The sequence below is a fragment of the Psittacula echo genome (assembly GCF_963264785.1).
Source record: "Psittacula echo genome assembly, chromosome: 4".
Lineage (NCBI taxonomy): Eukaryota > Metazoa > Chordata > Aves > Psittaciformes > Psittacidae > Psittacula > Psittacula echo.
The window spans coordinates 106,603,078-106,616,049 of record NC_137738.1 but is presented as its reverse complement, the minus strand read 5'-3'; the positions used below and the strand labels follow the sequence as shown (position 1 = coordinate 106,616,049).

The 12,972-nt window shown below is 40.3% G+C and overlaps 1 protein-coding gene across 1 annotated transcript in view; it reads right to left on the bottom strand.

Moving 5' to 3' along the window:
* The window catches only part of RP1L1 (RP1 like 1), a gene marked incomplete at both ends in the record, with an annotated part of 29,678 nt that extends 27,694 nt beyond the window's left edge, over window positions 1-1,984 (bottom strand). Inside the window, one exon of the mRNA XM_080615954.1 lies at window positions 1,346-1,984. Within this exon, the coding sequence (XP_080472080.1) occupies window positions 1,346-1,984 (639 nt within the window). The remainder of the gene's footprint in view (window positions 1-1,345) is intronic.
* Between the last annotated feature and the right edge of the window lie 10,988 nt (window positions 1,985-12,972).

Genomic DNA, 12,972 nt, shown 5'->3' with positions numbered 1-12,972 from the left:
TGGCTAAGTTTTCTTTCCTGCTCCTGGGTCCCTTTTCATAAATCCTCAGTTTCTCAGCAAGATTGCAGTTTCATTTGTCCTGCATATGTGGAGCAGCACCATCCTTTCCCTAGTGTTTCATCTCACCTCTGACTGCAGTCAGCTTGACACTCTTTTAGCTTCTAGACCAGTAGGGCTGGGAAAGCTTAAGCAGCAAGACGTTCAAGAACAACTTTTTCCTTGGATCCTTCAGATGAGAACAGGAAGCTCTTTCTAGAGTGGTGGGCAAATAGAAAGCACTGTGATGACATGTTGCCTCCACCAGGAAAGATGGCTCAAGGCACCATTATCCCCTCCCTCCATCCTTCATAGCTGCACACTCCTGTTCCTGTTCCAGGTCAAAATTATTTGGGCTAAATATATTCCTCCACACTTTTTCCCCTCCTGGAAAGTGGGTCATTTGAACCCAAGTAATTTCAGTCATCTGATTCAGAATGTGACACCACAAATGGCTGTATGTTACCACTGAGGAGCTGGCACACAGTACTGTAAAGGTGGAAAAAGTGGCAAGGAGCAGGGTAACTTCTCTGCTTAGTTGCATTGCCAGGGACAAGTCAGACTAACATGTGAGACCTCTTCAGAAGAAATAGAAGTACAGGTTAGTCTGCATTACAAGGAGATGGAGAAGAAATAAGAAGAATCTTAGTTTTGTCAGGAAATTGGGAGTAGAAGAGCAAAGGAGTTGTCATGCCCTGAATTTATTGTAAGAGTCAACCCCAATCGGCACATTCACCAAATCATCAATACAGATGTGTCTCCTGATCTCACTTGTACCCTAATTACTTATGCATTTATTAGTTATATTACCATAATGCTGACAAAGCCACATCATGAGCAGGACCCTATTCTGTTAGTACCTATGCAACTACAAGGAGCCACCTAAAGGCCATGTTATTCTGTTGAATTCCCAGTTGCTAGGTACAGAAAAGTTAAGCCTCTGTTGGGACATTCCTCCCAGGAGAGGGTGGGAAATCCCATTATTAGAAGTTTATTTGAGGTTTTATACCCAGCTGCAAAACATTGAGCTTCTGGACTTCTGTCGAAAGTTGCGTCCCATTGACCTAAAACAATATCTGATGTATGAAGTTCTTGAATGGTTGAACAAGATTCTTCCACATCACCCCTTCATGTAATTAAAGGAGAAGTAATTTATGTGATATTAAGTACACAAGCCCAAAAGATTAAGATTATGCGAGTAAAGCACTGGCCCCATGAGCTAAAGCATTTGCATCATAGGGAATGCAAACGTTGATACGATAATACCTGTTAGAATAACTGACCAGCACCAGGTATCAGAGATACTTGCCTTCTTCCCATCAACAGTGTACAGCTTCTTAACTGGGAACTGCAGGATCTCAGAAATCTCATCCAGGAGTGTTTTGAAACTCCTGGCATTTCTGCGGTTCAAGATGATTGAACGACGAAACCCACTTTCTCCATTCTTAACTAGTGTGATCTTCTTTGGTATTCTGGGGCCATGCTGAGTGAAAGGTGTGGAATAATCTTCAAGCTTGCCTTCCTGAGCTGCTCTTCTAAAGGTACTGGAGGGACGACCATTTCGTGGAGGGCCTGGCCTGTGTCCCCCAGAAGTAATGCCAATAGGCTTGACATATTTCTTGTCAGAGCAAAGGTAACATCCTCCATCCTCTAGTTGGTCCAGCTCACTGATGCAATGTATTCCTCGTGGGGTGGTGATGGTCCGTACCCCAAATGGCAATGGGACCCGATGAGAGAGGTCATCCATGAGTGCATTGAAGCTCTTGAAACTTCGCTGGTTGATGGCCATCTTGACTCCTGCAAACTGAGGATCTCCACTCTTGAAGAAGGTTATTTTTTTGGCTGGGAGTACCTTGGTGACAGTGCTTGTCCGAGCCACAGAGGTAAGGGGCTGCTCATAGTTGTAGGAGCTGGTGGTTGACAGGTAGTCAGCAGGTATTTGAGTCATCCCTCTTGCTTAACGGTAACTACAAGAGAAAATAAATAGACTAGTGTTTGTTTGAGTCATGCAGAATCAATGCCTGACTAGCATGGGAACAACATTTGTTTTTCTCACAACAGTTTTACCATCAATGCTTGATCAAAATCAGATTGTACCAATACAGAGTTATGAGCTCATTGGTCCTCACAGTTAAACCATACTTGTTCTGCAGATGCCAATGCAAATTTAGTCAGTGTTAATAGCCTCTGAGACATAAAAAGCATGAGTCAGACCCCAAGAAAAACCCACAAAACCTGATATTTGTATATTGTTGCACTTTTCAGTTTTGTGTCTTCCTTGCTTATATTTTTTAAGGTTTTCTCTGAAACTATCAGATCCAGTAATTATTTCAGTTTTATTTTGCAAGAATAGCACCAAGATTCTCATGCAACCCTTTAACCCCATGAACTGGTGCATAACAAAACCCTACTGAATTTGTTCATTTAATGATTGTGCATTGTACACAACCAGTCCTGAGTGTACCAAGGGGTAGAATAGCCAGGTGTCAGAACAGCTGGGCATGGTCACACCATAGTGTTCTAACGTAAGGTCTGAATGAAAAATCCATGGCAGCTATGCAAACAGATAACAGTAAGAAATATCACAAGACCTCTACAAAAAACCCTACAAAGGTTGGTTCTGCTAAACAATGGAATATTTGAAATCAGACCGTTAAGGACAAACCTGAGGAGAACAACCTGCACAGTTTGTGTCAGAGCAGCTGGGTCCTTCACTTTAAAAGCTAAGCTGACATAGATGTTTAAGTCTGGTGGTTGAACCCTATCTTTTGCAGCCCAAGTATTTTTGATGTCTTTGCTCTGGTGGAGACAAGTGGAAAAGAGACTGGACTCTCTTCTTTCTTACTTGCCCTTATCAAATGCATTGTCTTGGAAGTCAACCACTAAAAAATTCAGACCACGCATTAAATGAAACTATTATGCCAAAAAACAAGACATGTTGGTTTTGATAATGTAATAAAAAACCCTATCACCACTATTTAAAACTGCTAAAATATTGGCTGCAATGAGTACAACAGATGTCTATTTCATTAGTACAAACAATGACTCCACAGTTCACTTTGAGTTAATTATCTAAACTTAAATGGAGATCTCAAAATGGCATTTGGAGATGTCATCTTCTGATCAGAAGCCACTGCTCACAGATAGGCAACAAACTTTCTAAATTAGTAAGGAGTACAGTAGCTTCTCTTTTAGCTTGCAGAAAATGGTTCTGGCTAAAAGCACCCACATCCAACTTACTTTCCAAATTATGTTCTTAATTGATAGCAGTTTTTTATGGCAACTTCGAGAAAACCTCTCACAATAAAAAAATTAGTTTAATGTTCACAAATGAGTTAGAAAACAATAAATGTATTTCTAATTGCAAGTTTCCTTCAGTTTGCTCCTGGATACACTTCTTGCAGCAACTGAATAAAGTTCTAGTTTCAAGAAAACAGTCATGCTACTCACAAATTATTCTTTGGAGGACCAGTTTGGTGACCACTGTAATTCATGGGAGTTTTGTCACTGATTGCAGAGGTGCAGCATTTAAAATCTGTAAATGTTGATTTTCTCCACATTTTAAAACTAAACCATCATTTTCGCATTGTGCTACTCTCAAGTGAAGTATTTGTGCACTTTTTATGACAGCAAATTCACTCCTGCAATAAATGGAAGTTTAACCTCAGCTAGTTGAGAAAAGACATTAAGCACCATTTGAAAGATTATTATTTTGACAAATGTCTGCTTTTTTATATCCATGCACACTGACAAAGATTTCAATATGATTTATTCTTTCCACGTACATATTTCACCAAGAGATTATTCACTTATTTATTTCCCAGGTAAAGGTCAATCCATCAGCCTATCTTCCAGGGAAAAACGTATCTAATTTCTCTATTTTTCAACAGCTTTCAGAAAGGTAGCTTTAACTTTTCTCCAGGAGTCTCACATTAAAGCTTTCAGACATCAGCAGCATAATTTCCAAACAAATCCATTATCCAAATTGTAGTCTCTAGACAAATGGTGGTCCACAATATACTGGCTGCATTCCCAGAAATCTAACTGCCTCCCAAAGATTTATTCTATTTTTTTTTCAAGATTTTAAATCATATTGCAAAAGTAAATTAAAAAAAAATAAAATAAGGGACAAATTGTATCATATGTTCCCAATACTAATTTTCTTTAGGAATAATTTTACAAGATTGTTAAGGGATCAGCAGTGTAAAGGAATATTGCCCCTTAAGTTTTGGGTGATAGAGTTTGTTACCCACCCAGGCCTAGATGGTCTGTCTTCTTTTAAGAAGTAGTATATATGGGAAGAGCAAGCTTTCCACACATCTCCTTGCATGAAATGGAAACAGTTCCTTCAGGGAGAAGTTTTGTATTGTCCATTTGAATTTTCAGAATGGTAAAGGGATTCTACTGCATACTGGCAAGGCAACAAAAATGGTTATCTTGCCCAAATGCATCTTTTTATAGGTACAGATATTTACAAGAGAAGTCTCAATGCATATTTTCATACTTACATTGAAATACTTTATGTCTCTTGCTCAAGACGACTTTTTCTTATAGAATATCCAAGAAATTAAAAATAGATGAACAAAACAACTGAATAAACCCAACACAGCCAACCAACCACCTCTAGGGTCTAATGCACTGGACAGAGCAGGGAAATGCGTTGGCAAGTTACTTGCTGTCAATCAAACTGTCCTCAAAATGACTGACCACAGCTTGGAGGGTTAATCAGGACTGTGTTGCTAAGGATAGAAAGAAAAGCTACCTAAGCTGCTGGAGAAGGCTCTCAAATCCACTGGGGCTTTAGGAACAGTTTACCCAATCCTTCTCTTGCTTGTGTCCACGTAACTCAGGTATAAATCTAACTCAGTGACACTCCTCCGAAGCCATACCAGTATAAGTGAGAACACAGTCAAGGCCAAAGAGGTAACATTTTCTCTTGCATAAAGGCCTGCTGAGATCTGGAAAACTTTCCAGAACCACCCAACTCATCAACTCACCAACTCATCAGCAATACTTTGGAATCAGATTTACCTTTGAGGAAACTCCAGGGAAATCGATGGAGCTAAAGTAAAGATGATGGTAATCCTTAAGGATTTCTGTACATGTTTGTTACTTCTCAGCTGGTTGATAGTCACTTACTTGGGGCACAGATTCATAACAACTTTTCAGTGAAATATTATGTTAATAGTAAAGTCTGGTGAGTCCTAATTTACAATCTGGATGGTAAAATACTGGAACAAGTTGCGCAGAGAGATGGTAGATGCACCATCCCTGAAGATATTTAAAGCCAAGCTGCATGTGGTTCTGGGCAACCTGGTCTAGTGAAAGATGTCCCTGCCCATGGCAGGGGGTTTGGAATAGATGACCTTTGAAGGTCCCTTCCAACCCAAACTATCCTATGATTCTAAGATCATGGCAGATGTCAGAGTCGCAGATGAAATAAGATCAGACAAGCAACATGAGAATGACAAATAACAGGGAAATTACTTTTCAATTTACCATCATAGGTCAAAAGGACATCTCAAAATAACTAAACTATAGCAGGCAGGCAAGTCATGCACTTTTTAACCATACCAAACCTCCACTATCCAACTTCACATAGAAGCAGGTGTAAGAGCGTGTAGTTGAGCATTCATTAGGTGAACCCTTAGCCAAAATCCAATACATCTGCAGCACACATCAGCCTTCACCTTCTGTCCCTCACACAACCCTTGTTACCTCAAAGGGTTTTTTTGCAGCCTTCTCTCTGTTGGGGACAAAAAAGGAGAGAAATCCAGGTACCACTGTGGAAAGTGCCTGAGCTGAGGCAGGAGAGATGTTAAAAAACTTGACTCAATGAACTGAAAACGAAGTCTATAACCACTATTGGAGAGATGAGAATGCTTTCATGAGAAGTGTCCAGACTTGACTTAAATACTATAAATTATCCAGAGTCTACCCTGTCCAGCAGCAACAGTTCCAGTAGTTAATCCCACTTAGTGCTAAACACCTCTACCTTTTTTATAGCCTGAATATGCCTAGTGACAATTTTTGTATGTCTTTTGTTGATAAAGTAGTGTGCAGACTTTTACTGGAAGTTTCGTTTACCAACGAGTAATTGTACCTTCCATTTTTACAAAGGCATTTCTTGCAGACAGAAGAAAAATTTACAGGTCAACATTAACATTTGGAATGGAGCTGGTTGAAAAATCCAGGTGGGCGTTACAGGGAAATCATGAACAAGACTATTTCATTTGAAAATTTTCCCAGAAAAGGTGTGAGTTTCTGGCAAGAAAGAAGAATCATTGTTTTGTAAGATCTAACCGTTTTTCTCTAAAAAGGCTCGTTTTAATTTGCTCTGTGCTCTTTTTGAGAAAGAAAAGTATATTTTAAAATGTCAAAGTGATCTTATTAACAAGGGGTATTTATGGTCCGACCAAGCCAAAGTATGTATGGAAAATTACCAAAGTTATGATGTTTGATTCATAGAAGAGAAAAGCATTGAATTTGAAGGCAGTGAACCCATTTACTTGTGATTATTTAAGAATTTTCTGGAAAAGAAAAAAAAAATAAATTATATATTTTTTTCTCTCAATTTATTTGTAACTGAAAATTACTTGAAAAGGATTATCAAATTCTATGTAGGACTTGAAAGATACTGGCATACTGGAGTGAGTCTAGCGAAGGCGACCAAGATGATAGGACAAAATAGGAGCGCATGATGTGCAGGGGGAGGATGAGAACACTGGAATCATTGATCATGGAGAAAAGATTTGGAGACATCCATATAATTGTCTAGGACATGGTATAGGCGTGGTATAAAAAGAGACAGACTCTTCCCAGAAGTGTATAGTAAAGCATTAAGACGTGGCAGATACAACTGGCAGCATTCAAAACACCATTTAGGTATTAGAGAAAATTCTTCATAATGGTGATCGAAGACTAGGATCTAAGAGGTGGAGGAATATCCAACCGTGGGCACAGCTGTGTGTGGTTGGACCAGAGAATCTCCAAAGCCCCTTCCAGCCTAGTTTATTCTGCGATTTAGCAAAGGTTGTTTGCCCTATCCTTGGCTCAGGCTCATGTGGTAATTAAGATCTAGCTAAGTGCCAGTTTAATACGATCCATCCTCCATACCAATCTGAGCTGTTTCATCATCAGAGATGTTTTCTGTGATCTGTTAGAATACTCCACCTTTAACTACTTGAACATTAGCTCTTCCCTTTTGTGATTACTGGATTTTCTTTAAAGAAAATTAAATATTAATTTATAAGTGTGAGGCAGGTCTTAGTAGATGAGGGATTTTTGTGATTGTTTCTGGGCCTTTGGAGGGATGTGGTAGGGGTTTTGGTTTGGGCTTGGTCTTTTTTATTAAAAACCAAAACAACAACGTACTGTTTTTAATTTATTTGGGTCCGTATCAGTTTGAAACATGTCAATCTTCAAAATGCAGCAGTCCAAGTTGTATTTCCAGCTACATCATTCAATGCAAAAGATTATGTTGCACTTAACATAGCTAACCAAGAAGCCCAGCTTTCTGGAGGAAAATAATTAGTCTCAGGTATCAGATTCACTTGCAGCAAATCTCCCTCCTATTCTAGATGAGCCTTTCAGCCATCAACCATGAGTGGCAAAGAAAGAAAACCCTCTGAATTTGCTAAAAAATTGAAAGGTTTTTTTCCAATGTTCCTTGCTTTTAAAAGCATTTATTCTGTAGACAAAACCTCTAATAAGTCTTCACGGACTTAAATTACGATTTTGAGTCCCTTCAATGTGAAGTAAAATACAGTTGAAAAACGTTATTAGTTTGCCAAGAGTCACACTTACCATGCAAATAAGAGGTGCATTTATGAAAGTGAAGACCAAAGCTCATGATATCATAAGCAGTTAAGAGAATAAGGACTGAGCCATAAAGATCTGGTTACAGGATCGGGACCTCAGACCAGACAGACCTTGCCCAGCTTGGGTATAGAACCAAGACTTCATTCAGAATCCTGAGTTATGAAATGTACTTTCTGCTTAGGATGAAACGTAAGGATAGTTGTACATGAGTACAACATAATAAAATAAGACAACGGACAACACATGGAGAATGTGTTAGGTTCTCTTGGTGGGCAATAAGAGACGGATATGGTGGTACCGATTTGTTGTTTCTTCCCCTATGTATCCTGTTGTCTCCCATCTATCATTTCTCAGAGTTCCTCAATACAGTCATACTGTGAGAGCTCCCCTGGGATGCTGTTAATCACAATCCACTGTGAAATTAAAGCAATCTTCCACTGAAAGGAGAAGAGAAGCCCTAACACAGAGAATTGATTTTCTTTTGCAAAGAAATGTAGGATTTCTCTTTCCTAAAATGAAACCGAAGGCTTAAGAAACCAGAGGCAGAGAGGCCAGTTCTGCCACATATTGTTCAACACCCAGCTGTGGTCTGTCGAAGTAACAACTCTGTGACACAGTCCTGATTACAGCATCTTTGCAACAGGTTTCAACAGCAACAGTTCCACCTGGGTGTTTCAGACTGCACACAGTTCAGTAATACCCCTAGAAGCTATAGACAAGGCTTCTGTTTTGGAGGGTATTTCTACTGCCATAGTCAGGCACTTCCTAAGGGTATAGCTGTTTTAAATATCCAGAGGTTTAAGAAACCTGCACTGCCCTTTACTTAGATTTCTGGAATTACTGGAAAAAATAACTTTGCATTTTCTTTTGACGTGAGCTTGAAATTTTATATTCAAGCTGATTTGCATGTTTGTGCCAGGAAACTGATAAATAGTTGTGCTATTTGTCACATCAGGTGGAGAAGATAGCATGGCAAGATTGGAGCAGCTTGCCAAATTCAAACCTGGAATTGACACAATTGACTACGTGAAAGGAACAAGATCACAAGAACATACATGTATCACAAGGATTAAGCATGGGTTGAGCAGGATGTTAGCAGTCCTTTTGCCTTCTGAGGAAGGCTGTCTGGTATGCATGTCTCTTGGTTAATGTGATTGCAGCCACACAAGGCGTCTGCTTCACCTCTCATTCCAGGACTGTTTCCATCTTCAAAGAGGATATAAAAGCTCAGGCACAAAAGTTTTATAGACAACCAGTTGAGATTTCCAAGACTGGTTAACTCATATACAACCAACTCCTGTTAACAATCTAAGCATTGCTTCCTCATCTTCCTGTCTGTAAAGGGGAATCAAGAAAGAGGCTGAGCAAAGCTGATTATGTGAGTAGTGAGCTGTCAGTAACAAAAGAGCTGACTATGGTGAGCAGCTGAACAACTAGGGATATGCACAAAAACCAGGACAAGGCATGCCTAAAAAGTGTCACCCAGAAGTCAATTACTGAGAGAGAAACTAAGAAAGTCACCACAAGCTTTAGAGAGGTTTCAATCTACAGCTGGTTCTGGACTTGACAGCTAAAGGCTATATGTCAGTAGAAGAAACTCAATGGAGATTCCAGGAACTGCAGGCATTGGAAGCTTTTTTTCCAGTTTCCGTGCAACCCACCCCAATCCTTCCTCCTCAGGACAGTGCCGAACTCTGTAAACATATAGGCACATAAGTCTCAAGTTCAATGTGGGGCTATCCATATGTGCAGTGAAACAACCACTTGCATCCCACTGTTGTCATCCACCATAAAGCACAAGTTAAATTCCTTTACACCACCATCACTTTCAATTTTCCATTTGTAACAAATCTTTACTTGATAGTATTAAACCTTTGATATGTGACCTCAGATCCTTTCAAATGATTATTAATTTTGATTTTCATTAGTACATTTTTACACTCTTAAGAAATCATTTCAAAATACATTAAATCCAGTCAGATCGCTCCACATTTCAATAAGCATAGTCATTCTTTCTTACTTTTTCAATATATTTATAACTGAATCTGAAGACAGCTTTTATTCATTCAAAAATGTATCTTCTAAAATGCTTTTAAGTAATTTTCCAAGCCAAATTAAACACTTTTAAAATCTGATAAACAGTAGAAGCAGTCAAGTTTCTCTGGCATCGTGTATTTATTTGGGCTTTTGACTACAATTCTTGTGCCATACAGCTGTGTGCTTATTTCTGCCTTAACATTTGTTCTATTGTATTAGAAGACACAATGTCTCACCTAGAGTGACTCTCCCCTTTTGGCTTTGGGTAGCAATGAAAAAATCCCAGTCCTTTCTCCTTTATTCATCCCAGTTAGCATCAGCTGCATTTGGGAAATGATACACTTGGTTTCTCAATTCATTCTCTGAAGTCCAACAGGTCAACAAGATCAGCAAAGCTGATATGTGTGCTTTCCAATTTTTTCAAGGATTCCTCTACTTGTTCTTTATCAATTACATTTTTCTTTACAGTGACTTCCTTCCTCACTTTATATCCTGCCCAAGCTCCTCTCATATAGTTTTCTTCAAGAGAGATTTTTTTTAAGCCATTCAATAACTCAGCCTATTTTGAATCATTATCCTCCTTTCTTATTTATTAATGATCTGCTTTTCCTGCTACTTTTGCTCTACCCCCAAGATTTACATCCTTTTAATTTTACTTATTCTTGATTTTAATTCATGTCAGCAGAACTTTGACCTCTCATCAAGGGCAACATTGCTAATACTGGTACCCCAGCCAAAGTCTAAATTTGGTGATTTCTGCAACTTTTGCTTGCCTACACTTTTAACACAATAAAATGTTCTTTCTTTTCTCCTTCTATTGAACCTCAGTGCCAGATTCTCAGATCAGATGAGCCAGCAGGACTCACTCACTGGAGCTCACGAGATCTCATGGGATTAGCACTTGCTGAACACCTGTTCTTTTTGGGCATTGCGCAGGAGCAGAAAGGACAATGCTTTCTCTTTGCTGCCAGCTGTGTGACAATGGTGAGTATTTCCTACGTGCACACTCCTTCCCAGATGTGTTGGGGACATTCTGGAAGAACGAAGTGTTCTGGTGGGGTAGTATGGTCAGGTTGCTCCACAACTGCTTAACCTCAAACAGGGTCAGAGAGATCAGATGCAAGAAGGGAGCAAGGACAAGGATCAGCCAATGCCTGGACACTGGGACAAATATATTGTACCAGCACATGATACTTCAGCTCGATGTGAATGCCTGTAATGTCTCTACTTGAGATAATCATTCTAGCCATCCTTCAGAGTCACCAGAAAGATATGATGTCTTTTAGGCTGTGTTCATCTCATCATGAACTGGATGTCTCAGATGAACTCTGTCTTAAGCTCAATATGGCCAGTCAGTGTGCACTTGCAGCCCAGGAACCAGCAGTGTCCTGGGCTGCATCACCAGCAGCGTGACCAGCAGGTGGAGGGAGGGGATTCTTCCCCTCTGCTCTGGTCTAGCGAGACCCCCCCCTGCAGTCCTGCATCCAGCTCTGAGGCCCCAACATAAGAAGAACATGGAGCTGTTGGAGTGAGTCCAGATGAAGGCACAAAGATGCTCTGAGGGCTGGAGAACTTCTGCCATGGAGACAGGCTGAGAGAGCTGGGCTTGTTCAGCCTGGAGAAGAGAAGGCTCTGGGAAGACCTTAGAGCCTTCTAGTACCTAAAGGGGTTAACAAGAAAGGTGATCTGCTTTGTAAGAGACTGGCCAACGTCTGCTGCTTCCCTCCACACCCTTTCTTAATGCCGTGGTAATTCTTCCTCATCCTCATTCTCTCTCCTGTTGACATTGTGTTCCCTGTGATGTCAGCTGGTGACTTCATTCTCCACATTCATGGTAGCAGGTGTAGCTCTCCACTGCTGGGTCTCCCCTACCCTTCCTCTGAGCTATATCCCAGATGTGGGTCTGCCAACACTTTTATCACGGTTAAAAGAACAACTCCTTATCTCTCATCACAAACCTTTCCCTCCCCCTTCCCACCTTGCTGTAAATAACCCGCACTTGTATAACACTCAAATTCACAATCTCTGTGTCGTGTTCAACACCTACATCTCCTTCACACCAGATACTCTCGTCTGGATTGTCGCCAAATCTTACAGTTTCATGACTGTAATCTCTCCAAAATCTCCTGCCATCCTTTCCTGCTAAAACACCTATCCATTTCTGAGCTAGCTTATCTCAACCTTTATAAACTTTACCAGCTTTCACAATACTATGCAAGGTCTATTAAAAATCCTGCCTATAAGATTCTTCCTTTCTGCAATCTGGTTGTTTCCCTCTGTTTTTCCACATTTTCATATTTGCCCTTGCCACCCTCAAAAGCTCTGAAGACCTTCACCTTCTCCTTTCTTGCTCCTGCCTCTCCTGAAGATTGCCCAGACTGGCCAGTTCAGCTCACACCTCACAATTCATGGAGTAGAAAGTGTGCAGATACTATGGCAAAAGGTGATACGTGAAAGCACAGGGAGACATGTAGTCCTCCTTGTTGCTGTGCACCTCCCTTCCTTGGCCTCATACCCATCCTAACACACATCTTCTAAAGCCTGTAGGAGTTAAGGCAAAGCTTACGTAACACCACAGTCATTACTTGGCCCTTCATCATCACTATTTCCCAGCCTACATCTGATCCTGACCTGGATTCAGATGTGAATGCTGTCCCATTTGTCCTGTCTCTCACTCAGAGGCAGATGTGATAAGAAATAGCAAGATTATTTATTAAGAGGCTTTGCATGCCTTTGAGGAAGCTTAAAGTGGTAATGTGTTGAAATGGGTAAATGAATCCCCAACAAGAAGACAGTAGCTCTGGAAAAGTATTGCAAAATATACTGAGGATTATTGGTGCCGATATTTTTTTTCCATGGGTTGGCCAAGTGCCTCATTTTTCTGACTTCAGTGTTCACTTTGCCTGAACTTTAATAGCAAGGGCATCTGCTGAATGTGCTTATGGGCTTGCTGAGCTGTTCATGGAGGGCAAGTCAGAACTATCTCCCTGCAAGACCTCATGGCCAGATCTCAGTGGCAGGAGATTGGCTTGTGTAGTCAAGAAACAAAGATGACACCAGGTGACTAAGGCTGGTCAG